Source organism: Euprymna scolopes, chromosome 31, assembly GCF_053919585.1.
Source record: "Euprymna scolopes isolate OS-2025 chromosome 31, ASM5391958v1, whole genome shotgun sequence".
Classification (NCBI taxonomy): domain Eukaryota; kingdom Metazoa; phylum Mollusca; class Cephalopoda; order Sepiida; family Sepiolidae; genus Euprymna; species Euprymna scolopes.
Window position 1 is genome coordinate 13,610,703 of NC_136512.1, and position 25,000 is coordinate 13,635,702.

The 25,000-nt window shown below is 34.0% G+C and overlaps 1 protein-coding gene across 2 annotated transcripts in view; it reads left to right on the forward strand.

Moving 5' to 3' along the window:
- The window catches only part of LOC145255631 (uncharacterized), a 165,614-nt gene that overhangs the window by 139,699 nt on the left and 915 nt on the right, over positions 1-25,000 (forward strand). For both annotated transcript variants that reach the window (XM_080114158.1, XM_080114159.1), the window contains exons 8-11: positions 9,945-10,042; positions 14,937-15,078; positions 18,177-18,259; positions 22,030-22,195. In XM_080114158.1, coding sequence (XP_079970284.1) covers positions 9,945-10,042; positions 14,937-15,078; positions 18,177-18,259; positions 22,030-22,195 — 489 coding nt within the window. The remainder of the gene's footprint in view (positions 1-9,944; positions 10,043-14,936; positions 15,079-18,176; positions 18,260-22,029; positions 22,196-25,000) is intronic.

Consider the following 25,000-nt stretch of genomic DNA (forward strand, 5'->3'; position numbering starts at 1 on the left):
TTTTTTGACGTTCTCTTCCTCCTTCACAGTACGGGTTCGAGCCTGCCTGCCTACTACTAATTTTTTTTTTTTTTTTTTTTGCTCAACACGCACCTCCAAACACCCAGGCAACTAGGCTAGTCTATTATAAATGTTGTCCCGTCCCTGTTATGTGTATCCCCTATTACAACATTTAGGGAATTAAGAAACGTTAGGATTTTGCAATTCTTGCATGGAGGTATCGACAAAAATGAAGGGGGAAAAAAAATAATGAAGTGAAGAAAAGAACAGAAAAAAAAATGATCGGGCATTTATTTCTGGTTCAAAACTCACGGGTTTCTTGTTGACTCAACCCCACGTTATAATTTAAGGAGAGCAGAACGTGGATCTTGGGTTTACTTCCGGTAGCTGTATAACTCTTCCTTCTCTCATTTTGTCCTTTAGTCCTCATATTTCAGGAGCTATGTTTCTGACAAAGGGGGAAGGATTGCTGTTTTTCTTAGTCAGAATCTATTCAATCTAACACTTATTGTTGGCAAATTTTTTTACCTTGAAGTAGTAATTTTTTTAAAATTCAAGTGGCGCCATACTTTATCTTGAACGATTTCCCTAATATATATATGTATATAGTCTAAAGAAGCTTTGAATAAAAAAATGTAATATAAAAAAAAAAAAAAAGTCCTTTTGCTATCACCATTAGTCATACCCTGACTTAGACCCTACCCTTTATGTCTCTTTGTCTGCGTTAAGAACAAATTCCGATCCGTTGTCTATTTGTAAGTTATTTTATTGCTCACAAAACCTACTTCCGTTTCTTTTGTCATCTATTCTTGGTTTCCTACCCGTCCAGCACTCAACGACCTCAGTCGAACATAGCGTGCCTGTTTTACAAGTACTTTAATGGAATGTGCTCTGATGAATTCAGACATGTCATTGAGACATTTTGACCGGAAGAAGAAAATTATTGTAGTGGTGGATGCTAGCAATGAAGATCTAGGTACCATTAATGGATCTACAAAGCCAATATCGCATGCCCCGATAATGTTGCTACCCAAAGATGAAATTATAGTCAAATTGATAAGAATTTAGTAAAACATTGTAAAAAAGTTTCACAGACAGAAGAGACAGCTGTTAAATACATGGCTCTCCAGTGGATAATACCACTTCCCCAGTAAAAAAAAAAAAAAAAAAAAAATGTAAAATAATACGGTTACTAGTATCTGTATTTTTGAGAGGAGGTTTTCATTGATTGAGATTGTCGGACTGACTTCCTCATCTTGGTTGTTATCGTCACAACGTTTCGGCAGTTTTGCCCTCCGGCCTTCATCAGGTGTTTTGTATCGAACTGGGGAAATATGTTTATTTATTTATATTTCACCTTTTATTAATACCAGTCCTTTAATTCATGAAGCTCAACGTAACTACGGAGCATATACAAATAAATGACAAAAGCCTATAATCCAAATTTCAAGATGTTGACCATCTCACCTTTTATTACTTTAAAAGAAAATAAAAGGGATAATGGGCATGATTACAAAATCCGAAACTGGAAAAGAAGTTGCAATTATTTTTCAATTTATTCCGCCATATTTGAATTTTAATGTGCATTTCAGTGTACTTAAAGAAATAAAAAGTAAGATGGTCAACATCTTGAAATTTGAAATATAGATTTTTGTCATTTAATTTATGTATGTATATATATATATATATATATATATATATGTATGTATGTATGTATATACACGTTTTATTTTTTATTACCGTTTTATCTGTTCAGTTACATATGTTTCGGTTGCCAGACCATATTTACGATCCAGCAGCCTCGACCAGACATTACAGAAATGACTATTATTTGGAAGAACGATTTTAAAAGAAATACGAGAGAAAAAAAAAAGAAAAAAGAGGGGAAGGGAAAATAAGGGGGGGGCGGAGATCGACAATAATTAAGTTTTAAAGTTTAAAATACATTAGATTGTAGTGTGGGGGGGGATAGTAAATTCAGCTAGGCGTGGATGAAGATATAGTGATATAGAGAGGGGAGATAAAAGGGAGGGGGAGGAATTTCAATTTGGGTTTTAATATTTGGCTGTTTTTATAAAGATTGTGTAGCTATACACTGGAGTATATGAATTGATGAGAGGGTGAGAGAGAGGGAGAGAGAAAGGGTTAGTGTGCGTGTCACAGGCATATATATATATATATATATATATATATATATATATTAGTCTTATTTGTAGTATTCCAAATTTTATTGGGTTTATATAATTCAGTAATCGTTCATCTATAAGCGAAAATGTGTGTATGTTTGCATGTATGTGTGTTTGTATATCTCACAAAACTTTTGACACGGGTCACGGATTATCGCCAGATATGTATCATTTTAAAGTTTCAACCTTCGCCCGACAAATATCGAAAAATTGGCTAAAAATATTAATTCCTTCACCCTAAAATCATCAGTTTTGTACAGGGAGGGGTGCCGAAAAAAATCGTTCCTTCATTTTCTCTGCTCCTGCTACTACGACAATGACGTCATGTTTGACCTAGAAAACGTTCACGTTAGTTTAAAACCACCTGTTTAAAACCACGGTGTTTTTAAAGGTTTAATTTTATCCATTCTCAGGTGTATGTCTCTTTGGCGTAAGGGTAACGTTCTGAGCATTTTTTTCCGCCTTAACCTCGATATTTCGGGTTCGAGCCTGTCTTTCTACCTAAACTTTTTCCTCTTTTACACTTTTTTTTTATTTTTTATTTATTTATTTATTTATTTATTTACGTTTGTTCGCTGTTTTGCATTGCATTGGTTTTTCCAATTTTTCTTAACATCGTGTTTTTTTTTTTATATAATATTAAAACAGTGTCACCCTCTCCTACATACACCCCCCCCAAACACCCGGGCAACACCGGGTACCCCCGCTAGTATACCAATAAATTTTAAGCCAAAAAGAGATGACTTAAACTGTAAGCTACAAAATTATCATATTTCAAATTGAGCATTCATGTATTGTTTTAACAAAAATCAAGACTTCAAAGAATGGGTTGATAGCAACAAATAGTGTAACGATGAAATACACTATTTGTTGCTATCAACCCATTCTTTGAAGTCTTGATTTTTGTTCAAACAAACATATATATATATATATATACTAGCAAAAGTACCCGTCGTTGACTGCGTTCAAAAACAGCCTACAGAAAATGGACTCTGATTTATGAAAGTATGATAGCTTATGAAAAGGAAGGGTTGTAAAGAGATAGCTTCGAATTTGGGGTATCAAAACCAAAGCAAAAATGATGAAAGTAAAAATAAAATAGAAAAACCCCATAATTTATTATACCATACCTGTTCACACTGAAATACTTATCACAATATTCTGTGGATTTATATTAAAAAACCTTGTTAAACTTTGTGACATATTTCCATTCTATGAGGTCAGGTGCGAACGAACACCCCATAATTTTATTATACCATATTTCTTCAAACTGAAACATACTTATCAAAGTATACTTACGCAGATAGATATGAAAAGTCTTTATTAAAGTTTGTGCCTATTTCCATTCTATGGAGGCCAGTCGCAAACACAGACCCCACAATTTTAGTATACCATCCCTATTTAAGTTAAAACATACTTATCAAAGTATTCTTATGTACATCTATATCAAAAACACTTGTAAACGTTTTTTTTTAATTTTAAAATTTATTTCCATACTTTGTGGACCAGGCGCGTACGCAGAACTCACAATTTTAATGAATCATCATTATGCCAGATCAAACATACCCATTAGTGTGTCTCAATACATCTATCATGTGATCAGTTTTCTATAATAGTCAACCATGTAGGGGCCTATTTGTGACCAGACACACACACAGACGTTCAGCTTTATATTATATATATATTTCTGTAGAAATATATTTTCTTATAATATATATCAATCCTTATTTAAGAAGCGCAATGTAATTACAGAGAAATATAGAGAATAAATGACAAAAAGTTATATTCCAAAATTCATGATATAATTTATTCCTTTAATTCAGTTGACTTATACAATTCTAGACAGTATCTGTTTCGTAGCGCAAAATCAATCATTTAATTATTATATCAATCAGTGAATCTATTATGCCCTTAACGCCATATTGAATATGGCGTAATGGAAAAATATAAAGGTATTTGCAGCTTCTCTTCCAGTTTGCGTATTTTAATCATGTCAAATCACATTTCATTTCCTTTTGACGGATTGATTGCTGCTATTTCTTCTGAGTTAAGGGCATAATAGATTCACTTGTACCGATGATTCTCAAAGTTGCTTAACTTTGGTGATCTGACAACTGGTGTGTCAACGTGATCATGCCGTGCATAACGTTATTAGCGTATAGACTAGTCACGTTTTATTCTGAGGTATCTTTTACAATGGTATTATTTAATGCAATCTTATCTAGTTTCTTTGTTTTCTTTTTGTTATGGCGTAGTTTTTATCAGTTAGTTGTCTAATGTTTTCATGATTTGCAATGATTTGACTGTTTTAATACAAACAAACGGTCTCTTTCAAGGAGATAATGTTTCCTTTTACAAAAAGACAACCTTCAAGCTGATAACGTACAGGGTGTTTTTTTTAGAGGCAGCGAACTTTTAATTAAAATAAATCACAAAAAAATATTTTTATATAAATATGAGGTCTATTCCAAAGATTAATTTTTGACATTTATAATTTAAATATAATTTCAGGCATATGCCACCCCCTTCCCACAGTTTCTGTAATCTAGAGGTCCAATTTTAACAAACTCTACGCATTAAATGACAAAAGGACAACGGAAATGGACACCTCGAGACCAAAAGGAAAACCAAGAACGAGATAGAGGGACGACCTGATACAAGACATGGGTCCCACATGGCAGCAGATATCTCGGGATAGATAAATGGTTAAAGTCCAGGGGGGATTCCTCATTGAGTGATAAAACCCTTGTTGATTTTATATTATTTGATGAATTAAATTAGGCTGTATTTCAGCAGTAACGCGTCGAATGTTGTTTGTCTTCCAAGTGGTCTATTGTGTTTGGTTTATCAGCATAGACGTGGGACTTTATATATTCCCCCCAAAAATCATCTACTGGGGTTAAATCGTATGAAGGGGGTGGCCAGTTTGTACGTCCATTTCGTGAAATTATTCGCTCCTCGAATGTTTTAAAATGATTTTCAAAATTAATCTGCACAATTTTAAAACTCTGCTCGGATGTCAATCTCTTTATGATGAATTGCCGAACCAAGCTGAATTTGAAAAACAAAAAAAAACAAAAACGATAGTTGCCGAATTTTCAATTAAGGCAAACAGTTGACAATTTAAAGATTATTGCCTTCCAACATAACACAAAGTGAGTGTGTGAGGACATTTCTCAACGAATTTTTGATCTATAGACTTTAAATTTAGTATATAGGATATTCAGATATGTGGAATAGTTTTTCGCCGGTTTTTATCCGCAAAAAAAAAAAAGGACTGATAAAGTGTCAAAATTTTAAAGTTGATATGTGGGAGGCCAGCGGATTTTTATCTGTTTCCAACTTTTTTTACGACTGAGCACGTGGACATGTCAAGCTGGCCTTATGGTTATCATACTTGACTCACTGTTTTTAGATTTTGGTCTTTATCTTAGCTCGAGTATTTTTTTTTTTTTTTTTACTTACAAGAAGTGAATTGTTTTGAAAAAGCATGATACTCGCATGCACATGTCTCAGTTTCTTTGCTTTTTATTTGTTTTTTTTTTTTTTTTTTTTTTTTTTTTTTTTTACTTCGTTTTTTTTTTAAAGGAATTTAACGTTACGTTTAACACCTACGGCATTTCTGTTTATAATAAATATGAATTTAGCATTGATTAAAATATAATATTTATGCATATTTTACGACCGGGCAACGCTGGGCGACTTGCTAGTATATATATAAAAGGAACTGTGTGTGTTTATGAGAGTTCGTTTCCTATGGATTCCGAAACGGCCGATTTTTTTAGAAATTTCACACAAATATACTTTATATATCTAGCAGTGTTCTTGGCTAGGTTTTATCTTCGATAAGTGTTGATAATCGGAAAAAAATCTGACGAAAGAAGGAACAGGCAATTTTGACCAAAGTTAACACCTTACACAGCCTAACATCACAAGTGCATTGAAGATGTTTTATTACCACACAAGCAGAAAGGCCCGACATAAAATTAACAGTAGGTTCTTTGATATGACAGGGGCGTGTTTGAAATGAATGTTTCTGTTCAAAGCAAAACTGAACCATGATACCTGATTTTTGCATTTTAAACTTTATTTCAAGCCATTATATATAAAAATAATTTTATGACAAACACTGTTCTCTACAGTGCAATGTAGATTACAATGTATTGCAGACTAAGTCACTGCATAGACATGTGAAGTTTCCTTCCGGTGCATTGCGATGGGTCCCTAACTAGAACAGGCAATCAATTGATTTGATATATATATATATATATATATATATATATATATATATATATATGCTAATGAAGCATATATATGATGCAGCGTTCGGATCTATTGACACCCTGCACTGATGATTCCCGAAAGGATGTAACCCTAGTGTCTGTATGTATCATTTAATAATTATTATAGTATATATATATATATATATATATATATATATATATATATATATATATATCAATTATTATTCTTTATACCTACAGACACTAGTGTTTCATGCTTTCACAATCATCAGTGTAGGAAGTGACAATTCCTACTGATTGGAAGATTCAAACCCAGCCACGAAGCCACTTTTAACTCCATTTGTTAAGACTTTATCTCCAGATCACTAAACAATGGTCACGGGAATCAAGTGAATTAACAACTCATAAACGCTAAATTTGGGCATAGACAATAGACAGTCTAGAGAGTTCAAACAAGTTGCATTAATGCTGGTTGACTGCTTTTTAGTTTTTATTTCCCATTCAGTGTCCATCCTTAAATATTTTTAAGGGGGCTTGATGATTATAAATAATAATTATTCCTTACAGATACTAGTGTTTCACCCTTTCGGGAATCATCAGTGCAGGGAGTCATGATTACCGCCGGTTGAAGGATTCGAACCTGGCCACAAAGCCATCTCTGATTATATTAGCAAGGAGCATGCACCTCTGCCAGCACACACTGCAGCGAAAATTTAGTTGAAATTAAGTGTAATCTATATATCTATAAAATTGAAAGTGTGTGTGAGGACACTTCTCAACCTATATACTCAGCGAATTTTGATCTACAGACCTGAAATTAGGATATTCAGACATGTGGAAAACTTTTTCATCTGGAAAAAAAGGGCTGCTAAGGGGGTCAAAATTTTAAAATTGGTATGTGGGGGGGGGTTATTGGATTTTTATCTGTTTGCCAACTGTTTCACAAATATGCACGCATTAATCATTCAAATGGTAGCTTCCTTATGTTAAGAATAAGTAGGTTTGAAAACACTTTTTAAAGTCGTGTCAAGATGGCCTAATGCTTATCCTACTTGCTGTCATTAGGTTTTGGTTTCGATCTCAGCTCAAGGTTTTTTTTTTTTACTTACAAGAAGTGAACAGTTCAGGAAAATATAATACTCGCATGCACGTGCCCCAGTTTCTTTCCGTTTTTTTTTTTATTTCTTTTTTTTTTTTTTTAAGGAATTTAACGTCACATTTAATACTTACGGTATTTCTGTTCATAATAAATTAGAAATCTGCATTGATTAAGATATTATATTTATGCATATTTTATGACTGGGCAACGCCAGGTGGCCGTGTGTGTGCGTGTGCATATATATGTATATACACACACACACACACACAGGCGGCCAAAAAAGTCTGCACTTGTAATTTTTTCAAAAGTTACAAATTTAAGCTAAATTTAATGTAACTGATTAAACAAACTATACCTCATTTGATTGGCCTTTTATTCTTCTATAATTTTATCTGTTCATATTTGACTTAAATTTGCAGTTTTTGAAAAAATTACAAGTGCGGACTTTCTTTTTGCCGGCACTATACATATATATATATATATATATATATATATATATACAGTTGTGCCCGATATTATTCATACCCCCCTTGAAAATTGAGTTTATTAGGTGTAACTTTTGTAAGAATTTATTGTTTACGTCCATATTGATACATATTCTTAATAAACCTCTTCTGATCATTTTCGTCATTTTAAAATCTCGGGATACTTGTAATAAAAGAAATATACAGCTATTTATAAAATCTGCAATGTTCAAAAATAATCATACCCCCTTATTTTTTCAGTATTAATCGAGTTTCTGACTGTTTGTTTTCTGTTTGATTCTTATTTTGAATGCTTTTATACAACCTTTGATTAATTTCATTTCGTTTTTTGCATTTTTCAGAAATTAAAATGATATCAACTGAAAACCAATAAAAGAATAAAAATTATTAGAATGGGGAAGAAAAAAGAGCTTAGTAATGATCTTAGGACTAAAATTGTGAATTCACATAAGGATGGTTTAGGTTACAAGTCAATTTTCAAGAAATTTGAGGTCCCTACAGCAACAGTACAGAGCATCATCAAAAAATTCCAGAGCCACCACACAACAAACAACTTGATTGGTAGAGGAAGAAAAAGGAAACTGTCTGCTAGAGCCACCAGGAATATTGTAAGAAGTGTTAATGCAAATCCAACCACCACTAATAAGGACATTTTAGAAAATCTGGAGTCTTCTGGCATAAAAATATCAAGGCAAACATTGCAAAGGACTCTGCATGAAAATGGTCTGAAAGGAAGAAGACCAAGAAGGACTCCATTGCACACCGGAAAACACCTTGCAGCACGTCTAAAGTTTGCTAGGACCCATGTGAATTCTCCAGAGTCCGTTTTCTCAAGTATTTTGTGGACTGACGAAACAAAAATTGAATTGTTTGGCCATATGGATGCTTCTTACGTTTGAAGGAAGAAAGGAGAAGCTTACAACCCAAAGAACACCATACCCACGGTGAAACATGGTGGTGGTAGCTTAATGTTTTGGGGCTCCTTTTCGGCTAGTGGTCCAGGTAGTTTGGTCAAGATAGATGGAACCATGAAGAAGGAGCAATATTTGGAGATACTCAAGAAAAACATTAGACAGGATGCGGAGAAGCTCCATTTAGGACCAAACTGGGTCCTTCAACAGGATAATGATCCAAAACATACTGCCAAAATAGTCAAGAAATGGTTTGAGGATAATCAAATTAATGTTTTGAAATGGCCTAGCCAGAGTCCAGACCTGAACCCTATCGAAAACCTCTGGCACATATTGAAAACTGAGGTTAAAAAGCGGAAACCTAGAAATTTGAGGGATTTGGAGAACTACTGCATTGAAGAATGGTCAAAAATCAGTGTTGATGCTTGTAAAAACCTTGTTGATAAATATCCCAAACGGTTACAGGCAGTTATTAAGAATAAAGGGCATGCTATTGACTATTAGTAAGAGAGGTATGAATAATTTTGAACTAGTGCCATTGTTTTTCTTTGTATAATGTTTCAAACTTGCATAATTTATTTATTTGTTGAGTTTAAATTAAATGCTTATGCTTGATTTATTGTTTGAAATCCCTTTAATATTGTCTACCTTCTGGTTTGAGCAATATTCTTATAGAAATCTCAAAGATCCGAGGGGTATGAATAATATCGGGCACAAGTGTATATATATATATATTAGTAAGTTATAAAAATATATCTGGCAATTAAGCTACACAGAATATTCCGCATTTCATTCAAGCTAGAATTCTAGCATGGATGAAACGCAGAATATTCTGTGTAGCTTGATTACAGATATATTTTTATAAGTTACTACCTAGCTCTACCGATGTATTGAGCACTGTTGAATTAAATACTTAAAGTTTACGCATAAAATTATACTTTAGTATATTAATTTATGTATTAAATGAAGTAGTCATATATATATATATATATATATAAAATTTTTACTTTATTTTTCAGGTTATGGCCTAACAGAGACAAGTCCTGTTGTTCATTTAGATTTACCACCAGTAAAATACAGTTCTGTTGGAACACTCATCCCAAATACGGACGCGAAGGTGAGTTGTTGTGGTCTGGTCCTCTTAGGGGATTGTTTTTTCTTTAGAAGATGTGGCAGCTGCATAACTTCCCCAACCCGCCCCGTGTATATATATATATATATATATATATATATATATATATATAGATGCTAAACTACTGACTGACAAACAATATGGATTTAGACAAGCCTGTTCCACAGCAGACATCCTCACCGTGATCTCTGAACGTATATACCAATCACTGGACAAAGCGGGGGAAGGCAGAGCGGTAGCTCTAGATATATCTAAGGCTTTTGACAGGGTATGGCATGAGGGTCTCCTCAGTAAAATCAGATCATACGGTATCACTGGTAGAATACTTAACATAATTAAATCCTTCTTAGATAAGAGAAAAATCCAGGTAGTCCTCGACGGTCGCACATCTAAACAATATGATATAAATGCGGGAGTGCCCCAGGGTTCTATCCTTGGACCTCTATTGTTCCTGATATTCATAAATGACCTCCCCGACAACATTGCCTCTGAGATGGGTATATATGCTGATGACACTACACTCTATGGCAGACACGACAGGAAGACGAATGAACACATTTCTAAAGAAATGGCAGAAACACTAGAGGAAGACCTCCAATCTGTAGTGGAATGGGGACAAAAGTGGTTGGTCGCGTTCAATGCTGCCAAGACTAAACTAGTTTCATTCAATAATTACAAGAAACCCTCTCTACCACCCATAGCAATGGCCAACGACTCTTTATCTGAGAGTCCATCTTTCAAACTCCTTGGCCTAACGTTCACAGGAAACATGAGTTGGAACAATTACATTGAAGGCATTGCCAGGGCCGCTGCAAGAAAGGTAGGCTCTCTCTACCGTGCTAGAAAACTACTAACACCCGAAAGTATTCTGTACCTCTATAAGGCCACCATTCGCCCATGTATGGAGTATTGCTGCCACATCTGGGCTGGTGCATCTGCTACTAGTCTCTCGCTCCTTGACAAGGTTCAAAAGAGAGTCGCAAATCTGATAGGCCCTGAACTGGCACCTAAGCTTCAGCCTCTGTCCCATCGACGAAATGTTGCATCCCTCTGCCTGTTCTACAAGTATTTTAGTGGTGAATGCTCTGATGAACTGCAATCACTTGTGCCCCCACGACGCGAGCACCCTCGACAAACCCGACAGGCTACTAGATCCCACCCCCATACTGTAGAGGTCCCTAGATGTAAAAGATCTTTTTACTCCAATAGTTTCTTCCCCAGAACCGCAAGACTCTGGAATTCCATTCCAGGTCCCTGCTTCCCCAACAGTACTGACGTGCAGAAGTTCAAGTGTAACGTGAACCGACACCTTGCTGCCCAAATCCCTACATAGTACCCCAGTAGTTGTTGCCCCTGATAGTAGCCCCCTACACCAAAGTGGCAATTTGCCTTGTTTGGGGTGAAAATGTAATTAAAAAAAAATAAAAAAAATATATATATATAGATAGATAGATGTAGATATAGATAGATATATATATAGATAGATAGATATAGATAGATATATATAGATAGATGTAGATATAGATAGATATATAGATATATAGATAGATGTAGATATAGATAGATATATAGATATAAAGGTAGATATAGATATATATATATATATATATATAGATAGATAGATATTAAAGGGCGACGGAGCCAATATTACCGTATGTATCGCTTGAAAAAACAATAACAAATATATATATATATAGATATAGATAGATATACATATATATATATATATATATATATATATATATATATATATATATATTAGTCAAAATAAATTTTAAAATTTGACTAATGGTCCTGGATATGACCTTAAACTATATCCGATGGTGAGGCCCCAGCTTGCAGGCTTTGGGGAGTGTGGAGCCACACTTTAATTGCTATTGCTCCCATGTCCACTCTTACCCGGAGTGGTAGTAGTACCTATTAGGGTTCCAACTATGAATTAAATAGAAACTGATTTAAATTTTTAAAAATTCTATTAAAAAATTTTCTTCAAAATAACTGGATTCAGCATTAAATAACATGAAAAGGGTTGATATGCCGTAAAACAAACAACCAACCAAAATTTGACTAATTTGCATATTGTGATAGTGACCATTTTGAATTATTAAATATAATTACTATATTATTATTATAAATTATTAAATTACTAAATAAGTTTGATCATTCACTCATGGGAAATTTTAATTTTTCTCCCATGCACATATTAGTTCATTGCTGATTTCACAATGCAAGCTAACAAGGCCATTTTCAACTGCCAATACATGTGTAGCATTGTCTGATATGAGAGAGGCGTGACTTGCAAATTGAGATTATTTGCGATAACCATACTCAGAAGGTTAAGTCCAAAATCTTCCTTTTTTTTTTGTATGTTCGTGTGGCATGTTTGAGTGGGGTCATCAAGATGGCTCAAGATTTGGAATTCCTCTGTAGACAGGGGAGAGGCTGACCTAAATTGCTTTGAAAAGAATTGCTGCAGAGAGATTGTGTATTTTGGAAACTCTGTTAATCTTCATTGTGTATTTTGGGAACTCTTGTTAATCTTCATGATAGTAGTGAGATTTCCAGCTACCTGAATGGTTGCCCAATAAAAAAAAATGAGCCAATGATAAGAAAGCCACGGTTAAAATAAATTTTCATTTCTATAAAGAATAATTATGTGTTTTTGGATTATCTGAACTACTGTTCTCATCTTGGGTGGCATTTTCGCAACGTTTTGGCCGATGTAACCCCCCCCCCCCTCCGATGTACTTCAAGTATATCTTGTTGAATTTGGGAATCTTTTTCTCAAACTCTGGAATTTGTACCAAATTTTTTTAATGAAACCCTTTATTTAATCAACAGAAAACGATAGAAGTTCGCATTTTCTAGCAATTTGCAATAAACTAATCCTTTCTTGGAACAAAAGAAACAATCTTAAGTAATTTGTTATTCTTGGTATCGCTGAGGCTTGAACCATCAACCTTCAGAAGATTGTCATTAAAAGACACCACTGGCTCTCGATACGCTCTTGGTGCATGGCACCAGACACTGCTGACTCTCGATTCACGGCCCCAGACACTGCTGACTCTCGATTCACGGCCCCAGACACTGCTGACTCAATTCACAGCCCCAGACACTGCTGACTCTCGATTCACGGCCCCAGACACTGCCGACTCTCGATTCACGGCCCTGTGACACTGCCGACTCTCGATTCACGGCCCCGTGACACTGCCGACTCTCGATTCACGGCCCCGTGACACTGCCGACTCTCGATTCACGGGCCCGTGACACTGCCGACTCTCGATTCACGGGCCCGTGACACTGCCGACTCTCGATTCACGGGCCCGTGACACTGCCGACTCTCGATTCACGGGCCCGTGACACTGCCGACTCTCGATTCACGGGCCCGTGACACTGCCGACTCTCGATTCACGGGCACGTGACACTGCCGACTCTCGATTCACGGGCACGTGACACTGCCGACTCTCGATTCACGGGCACGTGACACAGCTGCCAGGCTGGCTTGCTCGCTTTCAAAGGTGTAAGAGGAAGAAACTTGCATGCTTATCAAGCATAACTTTCTAAACATCGTCTTTTCCTTTCTATTCTCTTTACTTCTCCCCTTTTTCCTTCCGATCTTAATGCCTATATATGCATGCCATTCCGTGACGTCGCACCCACGGCATGACTTAAAACACTGACTTGGTACATGGTGGATCCAGACTGCATTACAGAAGTTTATTCGCTTTTTCTTTATCAGTGTTTTTGGGGTTATTTTTAATATGCATGTAACTGGCTAGGAGCCATGGAAATATCCATGGTTTGTTTGAAGTAGAGTTGGGAATCAAGAAGCGAAAAAATTGTAACATTTTAGTTTTTGTCAAAACCAGAATCAGAATCGGAAAAATTTTAGTGTAATTTCCGATTTCAAAAACGATTTTTTTATTTAATTTTTGCTGTTTAAAATTTCATTTTTTTTTCTTAATTTTTTATTTTTATTATTTATTAGCCTGGGTGCCCGGCGTTGCCTGGGTGTTTGGAGGTATGTGTTGAGCAAAAAGATAAAGTGGTAGTAGGCAGGCAGGCTCAAACCCATGACAACTTTTCGATATTTGTTGTTTGAGACGTCGAACTTCAAAATGGTACCGATCTCGTGAAAATCTCTGTCAAATGTTTTAGGCAGACATACAAACATACATTCATACAAACATACATACATACATACATACATACATACATACATTTAAACAGACAGGTGAGATTTATATAATAGATAATAAAATGCGAGATATCAAAGTTTTGTTTTACATTTTTGAAAATGCTTGTACATATTACACGGGTTTTTGCGGTAATCTGCACTCCCAACCCCCACCCTATATACACAAAAAAAAAAACAACTCCATATTTAGAAATTTAAAAAGAATCAGAATCGGTAATTCTTGAATTGAAACCCATGTTTAATTTCAGAAGAGTTTCTGATGGGTAGCTATTCTGTACACGTTCTGGAAATGAAGAATTATCAGTGGGTAGCTGTTCTGTACAGGTTCTGGAAATGAAGAATTGTCAGTGGGTAGCTGTTCTGTACAGGTTCTGGACTTTATAATTTTGCAGGCAAGAACAAAAGATCTTTCTCGTGTTCACGAAAAAATTATGTGCTGGAATGCTAAGATTTAATATTATTTTGGAGCAATTCTGGTTTCTGATTGGTTGCAAGAAGAACGTGGCTCAATTTGATTCGTCAGTTCCTGTCGACAGTGTCTATAAGTAGAACCTTCCAACTTTCAGTGATCATACCCTCATCATATTAAAAATATTGCAACAGTAATTGTATTGAAGTCAGGAAAAATATCACAACCATCCCATCACTAATAATTCTTCCATTTCTTTTTCTTTTCTGTAGATTATTGACCCCGAAACCAATAAGATATTAGGACCGATGGAATCAGGAGAACTGTGTGTCCGAGGACCCCAAGTAATGAAGGGCTACTTGAACCGACCAGAGGCTACTGCTGAAATGTTACATGGTGAATGGTTGCATACCGGTCAGTATAAAACTCTGTTTGGGTTGATTGGCGACTTGAAACTTATAGCTTTGGAAGTTATATTAAAGTGGTTAGTTCCCAAAATGGCTGCCAAATTTCAACGACTAGTTCTGTTTGATTTTTTAAATGCCGACAAATTAATCCACTGTATTGTTTTCTGATATTGGTAGCTAATTTCTTTCTAATTTTTGTGGATTCTATTTTTAAAGAAAATTAACTGGACGCCCAGCATTGCTCGGGTGTACAAATCGCTTAAACATGATATTTTAATTTGTGCAGATGTATTGCTATAGAATCAATCCTCTGTTGAATATTATATATTATGAGGAATAATTTGCCTGGTGGACTAACTTCGCAAAAAAATAAAAAATAATAATGATAATGTAGTTTATTAAATTCTGTCTGTGTTTGTTTACAATATCATGTCAGCTGATATTTGCGGTTGACGATGCCTGCCCTGGAAACTCACTTCTGATTAATGATTAGTTTTAAAATATGCAAACAAAGAAATGATTTGCAGCGATTTTAAACAGTACCTCTTCTTTTAATGTAACTTGAATTCATTAATGAGAAAAAATTCAAATAAAATGGTGAGGTATGAGGCGTGTGCAATAAGTAATGCCCCTGATCCACTTCCCATAGCAGTAGAGCAACGAAACTTGGCACAATTATTAGTCTTTCTTTATATAGGAACCACCCAGAGTTATGCATTTCTTCCATCGTTTGATGCAACTCTGGAGACCGTTTTTGTGGAACACCCCAGGTTTGTCCTCCAACCACGACGTGACTTCAGAAATCAAGGCTGCATCATCTGGGAAACGCTTTCGTTTCAAAAACAACTTCACGGCCGAGAAGAGGTGAAAGTCAGAGGGTGCAAGGTTAGGAGAGTAGGGAGGATGGGGAAGGATTTCATAACCACATGCCCGTGCTTCTGATCTGGCGACATGAGAGTTGTGGACTGGAGCATTGTCCTGCAGAAGGAGGGCATCTTTGCTGATCTTACCCCACCTCTTGATTTTGATAACTTCTCTTAATTTCCTCAAAAGTGAAGCATAATAGGCTCCTGTAATTGTGGCACCCTTTGCCAGGAAATCTGTCATCACTACTCTGTCCTGGTCCCAGAAGACTGTGAGCATGACCTTGCCAGCGGAGGGCTGCACCCTTGCCTTCTTTGGAGGTGGTGAGTCCAAGTGCTTCCACTGCATTGACTGGGCTTTGATCTCTGGATCATAGTGATCGACCCAGGTTTCATCCTGTGTAGTCAGTCTTTTGAAAAACTTTGACTCATCTTATTGGCACATCTCCAAATTCATCCTCGAGCACTCGACGCATTCTCGCTTCTGGAATGGTGTGAACAACTTGGGAATCCATCTGGCAGACACCTTATGCAAATGGTCATAAATGATAGTTTCCACAGACCCTGTACTAATCTTGACATCTTGGGCTATTTGGCGAATAGTAATGTGCCAATCTTCCAAAATGGCAGCCTCAACTTGATGGACAAATGCCTCATCAATGGCAGAAGGGGTGGGGGCGACTATGTCTGGGAGCTGTTTCCACAGACTTCCGGCCATGTTTGAATTCATGATGCCAGCGTTTTACAAGGTCATATGATGGGACATTATCACCATAAGTTTCTTTCATTTCAGCAAAAGTCTTCTATGGTGTGCGTCCTTTCAAATACAAAAACCGGATCACTGCTCACCATTCAGCAGGCCCCATTTCACACCTAACTCAGTTCAAACACCTGTAAAACAGAAACCACAATTAGTTCAGAACTGTAATTTGCCATATAACCCGTAGAGATATAAATCATTGCACATGCAAACTTTCAGCTAGATCAGACAACTGGAAGTGGGTCAGGGGCATTACTTATTGCACGCCCCTCGTATTCCTGGGCTTGAACATGGGATCATTCGATCTGTAGATTGAGATTGTCGGACTGACTTCCTCATCTTGGTTGTTGTTGTCCTAGTGACATATGGCCGAGTGGTCCTAGACGTTGTATCAAAGTTTACAGTTACCCAAAGGTGCTGAGTTCAATCCTGAACGAAGGCAGTGAAAAAGTAACATTGAAAAACAGAGAATCAGCAACTATGTCCCAAAGCCTAGCTGGAGTCTGAACACGGTACCCCCGTAATAATAATAATAAAGGGTTGGGTTCGAGACTCCTAACAAACCGTTCACCTGACGAAGGCCGGAGGGCAAAACGGCCGAAACGTTGTGACAACAACAACCAAGATGAGGAAGTCAGTCCGACAATCTCAATCAATGAAAACAACTCATCTCAAAAATACAGACAATTACTATTCGATCTGTAGTCGAATGCTCTGCCACTGAGCTATGTTTCCAGATGTCAACAAATCTGTTTTGTTTTTTTTTCTAAGAAGAAATTATTTGTTGATATTTTATTATCTCCCTTGTTGATGCAACCTAAAATATTTTCCTGTAAAATTTCTTTTTTATCTATAGGAAAGAAAGACTACTTTTAAGATTGTGTTTTTTCCATTTTTGATACTTATCGGATGAATTTCCATATAAAACATATCTAAGATCACTGCCAGACATATAAATTACCTTTGTGTGAAATTTGCAAAAGACAGGCTCAGCCGTTTCAGAACCTATAAGGAAGGAATTCACACACAAAGTGACTCTTTATATGATAGAGATAGATTGTAAAATAGATTTTATTTTTTACTAAATACTGTTTAGTCTTATTATTTGTCTCTTCTAAAACAAAGCATACCCGATCTTCACTTTACCAATAACCCTAAGTACATGTGGCGACATTTTTAATAAACACTGTTTGATTTTATTATTTGTTAATTAATTGATTAATATTTTTTGTAAAATGTCTGCAAAATTCAGAAATCAAATTACTATTTACAAAATAATTTGTAAATACCGAGGAAAAACAGAACCTCATAAAAAAGAAATCTGCTAAAATCAAACAGCAGAGGAAAAGAAATCCATGGTGCACAACGTTGGGGTCAGCAATGTTGTCGAGTATGGACCATGTGGTCTCAGACTTAAGATTCTAGCTGCTTTCATCATTATGCAAATGTCATATAAATTAATATTTCATGTTTATTTTCCAGGTGATATTGCACATTATGATGAAGAGGGTTACTTCTTCATCACGGAACGTCTCAAAGAACTCATCAAATATAAAGGTTTCCAGGTAAGCTTGCTTTTTTTTTTCTTTTTTGTCCTTTAAACACTAAAGAGTTCTCTTAAATTTCAAATCATATTTATTTCTACTGACTCAGTTTTAAAAATTTTTTCATGCAGATCAGTGATGTTTTTTTTTTTTTTTTTTTTTTTTTTTTTTACAAAGTATTCACCACTTATCAAGGCCTGGAGGCCACTCGAGGATAAAAGGGGTTAATGAATGTACAGTAGTTATTGGGGCAATATCGTTGCAATCGTTAATAGTGGAAATTTGGTAAATTGGATTACTTAAGGGGGACGGATCATCAAGAACTTGTTTACATTGGACTTGAAGACAACCATATTTTAGTAAACTGGAAAGCAGGCGTGCAGTTCTAAGAAAGAGGATTTATTCTTGGGATCTACGTTTAGGTTTAGGCACAGATAAAGAGTGGAGGACATTATTGATAATGGTTTCAGCTAAACGAGTATTTTTCCTGAAAGTTTGGCAAGGGGAGACAATAGATTGGAGTTCAGATGACAGCTTGCCATGAAAATAATAACAGAGCAGAGACGGGTTGCAAGAAAGAAAAAAGGGCATCTCCTACTAGGCTACAAAGTCTATTTTGAACTCTGTCAAAGAAAGATGGGTTCCTCGAGCAGCTCCTGCCCAGATGTGGCAACAGTACTTCATCCTAGGATGTACTTGGCTCTTATACAGGTAGAGAATTGCATCAGCAATGAGATATCTACTGGAGCGATAGAATGATCCAACCATTTTTCCAGCAACATTGGCAACAGATGTGATGTTTCAGAATCAACGCATTTCATATAAAAACATTATTACATTCCCAAAAATTATGAAAAATAAACCAGTAGAAAATATGCTACATGTATTTTTAACAAAAAATCATTCCCAATTACGTTCTGACATTTTGTGTTTAAAAAAAAAAAATGGTGGACCTTTAGTTAGAATCAAGGGAAATAAGTCAGTTTGATAGAAAATACAGAAATGGTACATCAAAACAGATTTAAATAAAAATGACACATAACAGATTTAGATGAAAATGGTACATTTTAACATTTGGATGAAAATGGCACATTATAATAGATTTAGATAAAAATGGCACAGGTGAGAAATATAGATAAATGTTTTTTTTATAAATGTTTTTTATAGTTAGTGAGGTGGATTGAATGATTCTGAATCGTGTTTGGATAAAGTAGAAGAAAAGATGTTGTTTATGTATGATAGTGTTATTATGTGGTTGTGTTTTGTTGTAGTGAATATTTGTTTATTTGAATCCTTTGAGATGAGCGAGTTGTGTATTTATTTATTTGCAAGCCCGCAAGGAAAAAGACTTGTTTCTTTTACTTTTGTTATGAATTTTGTTAGAAATTGTAATAATCTTTATGTAATTAGTTATGAAGAGTACTAATTTTTTTGTAATTAATTAATTATGAATAGTTAAAAATAGTAATAAATTTTTATGTAATTAGTTATAAATAAATAGTAATAAATTTTTATGTAATTAGTTATAAATAAATAGTTATAAATTTTTATATTATTAGTTATGAATAAATAGTTATAAATTTTTATATTATTAGTTATGAATAAATAGTTATAAATTTTTATATTATTAGTTATGAATAAATAGTTATAAATTTTTATATTATTAGTTATGAATAAATAGTTATAAATTTTTATATTATTAGTTATGAATAAATAGTTATAAATTTTTATATTATTAGTTATGAATAAATAGTTATGAATTTTTATGTAATTAGTTATGAATAAATAGTTATGAATTTTTATGTAATTAGTTATGAATAAATAGTTATGAATTTTTATGTAATTAGTTATGAATAAATAGTTATGAATTTTTATGTAATTAGTTATGAATAAATAGTTATGAATTTTTATGTAATTAGTTATGAATAAATAGTTATGAATAGAAATAAATTTTTATGTAATTAGTTATGAATAAATAGTTATGAATAGAAATAAATTTTTATGTAATTAGTTATAAATAAATAGTTATAAATATTAATAAATTTTTATGTAATTAGTTATATATAATTATGAATAGTAATAAATTTTTATGTAATTAGTTATAAATAAATAGTTATGAATAGATTTTTATTTAATTCATGTATATCTTAATCTAATGTCAGATAATTACTAGTGTTGGAATGATTAATCATAACTGGAATTGGGAATTTAAAAAAATCAGAACTTTTGGGGCTATTGCGATCGTAAAAATATGAGCCTAATTTCTGATTCCATAAACGATTATAAAACTTTTTTTTTTTTTTTTTTTTTAACTTTCCATCACTGATATTATGGATAAACCAGGAAGACTTAAAAATTATATTAACAAATTTTGGGTAAAAATTGCATCAGAAAAAAATAGCATGGTAAAAATGGCACAAGTAAAATGGCATTGGTGAATAAATAAGAAAATGACACGAGCTAGATTATAGATGAAAATCTCAGTGAGTTTATCAAAAATCTTGGATTCAATGCTTAAAGAAAAAATATTAAGATATTCCTATTTACTAGCTTCCCCACGAGGGCAAAGTTAGACACAATGTCGGTTTTTAATGTGGGGAAAATCCAGCTCCCCAAAAAGGGGCACTCTGGATAGGAACAAAAATTAAAATTCCCTCAATCCAGAAGGATTTCTCCTCCACTGATCGAGGTCAGAAAAGGTGAAGTGTAGTATCAGAACAGATACTACACTTTATTCCTAGCCAAAAGGATGTTTGTAAGGTTAAAAAGAAAATTATTTTACATTCAAAAGTAGATGAGAACTCTCTGCTAGATTCTCCGTTCAAAAAAACATGAAATTTTACATTTTTAGGCGATTTTAGAATCAGAATCTGTAATTGTATCAGAATCTGTGAAGGATATTGAAATTATTCTATAACTAATTATGAGAAATTTTTTAATGTTTTTAAGTTTATTTTCCTTTTTTTTGTAAATTTTCTTTTATTTAGATTTGTTGGTTGGTTGATTGTTTTTGTTTTATGGCATATCAACCCTTTTCAGGTCATTTAATGCCGAATCCAGTGATTTTGAAAAAAGTCTTTAATAATATATATATATATATATATATATATATATATTTTTTTTTTTTTTTTTCAAGTCAGTTTCTATTAAACCCATAGTTGGGACCCTAACAGATACTACCACTCTGGGTCAGAGTGGACCTGGGAGCAATGGCAATTAAGAGGTGGCTCCACACTCCCTAAAGTCCGCAAACGAGGGCCTCACCATCAGATATAGTTTAAGGTCATATCCAGGACCTTTTATTTAGAGAATCAACTGGAGCAATTTGTCGTGCCTTAATCAAACATTATTAATTAGTAGTTATTTAATCGCACATTAATTAAACTAAATTAATTAACTAATCGTGCATTAATTAAACATTAATAGTAAAACATTTCTATATTAATTTTCAAAATTTATTTATAGTTTACTCGTTATATTGTTTTATATGCTAACTAGAAAGAATACCCGTCCTAGGACAGGTAAAATTAATCCCCCCCCCGAGCAGAATAGTTTTGCACCAATTTTATGACTCCTTACAAAGATTAAAATCAAGATATATAATGACACTAAACCTTATGTCTACAATCCTGATTCTAATTTTGTTCAAAATCCATTGTTTAAATTTGGATTCTAGAAAATGTTTCAAATCTAAGGCTTAAGCTTAAGAGGTCTTAAGAAGAAACTGAAATTCAGGAAATATTGCTTTTATTTTCTTTTTCCTTTTTTTTTTTTTAAAAAACTTCTTTCAGGTGCCGCCTGCAGAGTTGGAAGCCGTCATTCTGACTCATGCTGACGTACAAGACTGTGCTGTACTTGGGGTTCCTGATGAAGCTGCCGGAGAGTTACCGCGAGCATATGTTGTGCTCAAAAACGACAGAAATGTTAAGGAGGAAGACATCGCAAAATACACTGAAAGTAAGCAGTCAATAAATTAGACCTTCGGAAATAAAATTTTGGCGGACGTTCTCGAGATTCCCCCACCCCCCTCTAAATTCCACAATTTACACTTTTTTTCTTTCTTTTTTCCTGTTAATATCATCGATTACAGACTTAAGTTTCCAATTATAAAAAAAAAAAAGTTTATAACTTTTCACATGGGGGTTCAGTTTTCAATTATAACGTTGTACTAAAGTGAACACAAACTTTGTGACCACGATAGATAGATGCATACATAGATGAGAGAGAGAGGGAGGAAGTAGATATATAGATGAGTGGGAGGAGGGAAGGGGGGGTTAAGAAATCTTCCTTTTTTTTTTTTTTTTTTTTTTTTTTACTCCTCCATTCTAATCCCTAGTTTCCGGTCACATCAAAGAAAGCTGATATCTTTTTTCATCGTGGTCACAAAGTTCATGTTCAATTTAGTACAACGTTATGATTAAAAACTGAACCCCCACGTGAAAAGTTATGAAAATATATTTTTTTTATAACCTGAAACTCATGTGTGTAGTTTATGATATTAACAGGAAAAGTTTTTTTTTAAAAAGTGAAAATTGTGGAATTTAGAGGGTGGGGGGCACTCTCGACAACGCCCATCAAAATTTTTTTTTTTTTTTTCTTAACTTTTGATCTGAACAAAAACATTAATCTTGGATGTGACATTCAAAAACACTAAGTCTGCATGGCAACATTTTTTAATAAACACTGTTTGATTTGATTATTTTGTTAATTGATAGATTAATATTGAAAAAATAAAATTTTTTAAATTTGCAGAATTCAGATAAGTTGAAATTTGACAAAATATAAAAAAAAAAGAATCTGCTAAAATCAGACAACATATTAAAATGGTAGATCAATTTGCATTGTCCCCATCTAGATAGAACTAATCGACGAAATTTAGATAGAACTAATCGACGAAATTTAGATAGAACTAATCGACGAAATTTAGATAGAACTAATCGATGAAATTTAGACAGAACTAATCGATGAAATTTTGTAGTCATTTTGGGAGCTCCATATAACCGAAAGTTTGGTTTCTGAAAATTCAAAACTTTTATAGGATCTTTTGAGTTAAAAGTTATTTTCAAACTTTAATCTTAATGAGGCGATGTTGGTGGTGATGATGGTAACCTTTTGTCTCGTGAGACAATGGCGTTCCTGTTTTTAGTCCTAAACTTGAGATTTTAGAAAGACGTTCTTAACACAGGGAGAGGGAAACATTGGAAAAATTCAAATTTGTTTGAAAATGATTTTCTTATTTAAAAATAAAACTACTTGATCAATTTACATGATTATTTCTTGAGATTTTTTTTTTTTATCAAAATGGTGGGCGAGATGGTCTCATTTTGGTTATTCATAATGTAGGCCTAGTAGTCCCTAACTTGTAGGTTATGGGTGTGCAAGTCGGTATTCATCAATTCATAATCGAAATCTATCAATTTTAAAAGACTGAGATTGCAGGTGCAGAAATCTCTAGAAATTGAAAGTAGTAAAGTATCACCGTGACTGTTAAAGGAAAGTTAAACGTGATCTCCGATTTGCAAAAGGCTTTCACCAAACCACATCCTCATCCATATAAAATTGCAATAGAAAAATGCGAGCACGAAAAGTAATATAGTTAAGCTTAAAAATGGGCAAGATATTCTAGTAAAAAAATATAATAAATTTATAACTTAAAATATTGCAGCATTAAGAATTGATTATATAATGTTATAAATTGAATTTAACAAAAAAAAAATTCTTAATGCTGCAATATTTTAAGTTATAAATTTATTATATTTTTTACTAGAATATTTTGTCCTTTTCTTTTCCAGTTTTAACAACTAGTCCTTTACGTTTCCATGTTTCAGCTTACTTTTCATGCTCGCATTTTTCTATTGTAATCCAGGATTTTTCCAGGCTTCCAGTAAATTCACTTGTTCTTTGTTTAGTTTCAGTCTTATTTTTTGCCCCCATAAACATAACATTCGCATATGTAAAACAATGTACGGCACTCATCTGCTTTCATTCTCTGTTTCACCTGTTGTTTCTCTTTTCACGAGAACAATGAATTAGTAGCAACACTAGTCATCGAAGCGACATGGTTGCTATGGAAACGAGTCATAAAAAAACGTCGCTCACCTTGTTTTTTTGTTTTTTTTAATTTTTTTTATTTACGATTTTGAACACCAGTAAATTCAGCATAAGTTTTGTTTCACTTAACGAAAATTGAACATTTTTTTTTTCACAATATATCTGAGGTGATCTATAAACTGTAATAATTGTTTGAAATTTGGTCAAAAAAATGAGTGAGCAGTGAAGCTTTAAAGCAGTTCTAAATGATTAAAACTGCCATTTAACCATATATTCATCAAACATGGTGGTGTTTGAATGATAAAAAGACGTGAATAACTTTGGAAAAATAACGACACATGACAAAGAAATCGAGATCGCTGTATTGGAAAGAACCAATAACACTTTTTTTTTTCTTTTTCTTTTTTTTTTTTTTTTTTTTTTTTAATTTTTTTTTCAATTTTCACCCCAAACAAGGCATAGTGCCACTTTGAAGTAGGGGGCTATTATCGGGGACATAAGTTGTAGGGGTATTATGAAGGGAGATGAGTAGCAAGATGTCTGTTCACATTACACTTGAACTCCTGCATGTCAGTACAGTTGGGAAAGCAGAATCCCGGAAGGGAGTTCCAAAGTTTAGCAGTTCTGGGGAAGAAACTATTGCAGTAGAAGGCTTTCTTACACCTAGGGATCTCTACTATGAAGGGGCGGGATTTAGCTGCTTGTCGGGTT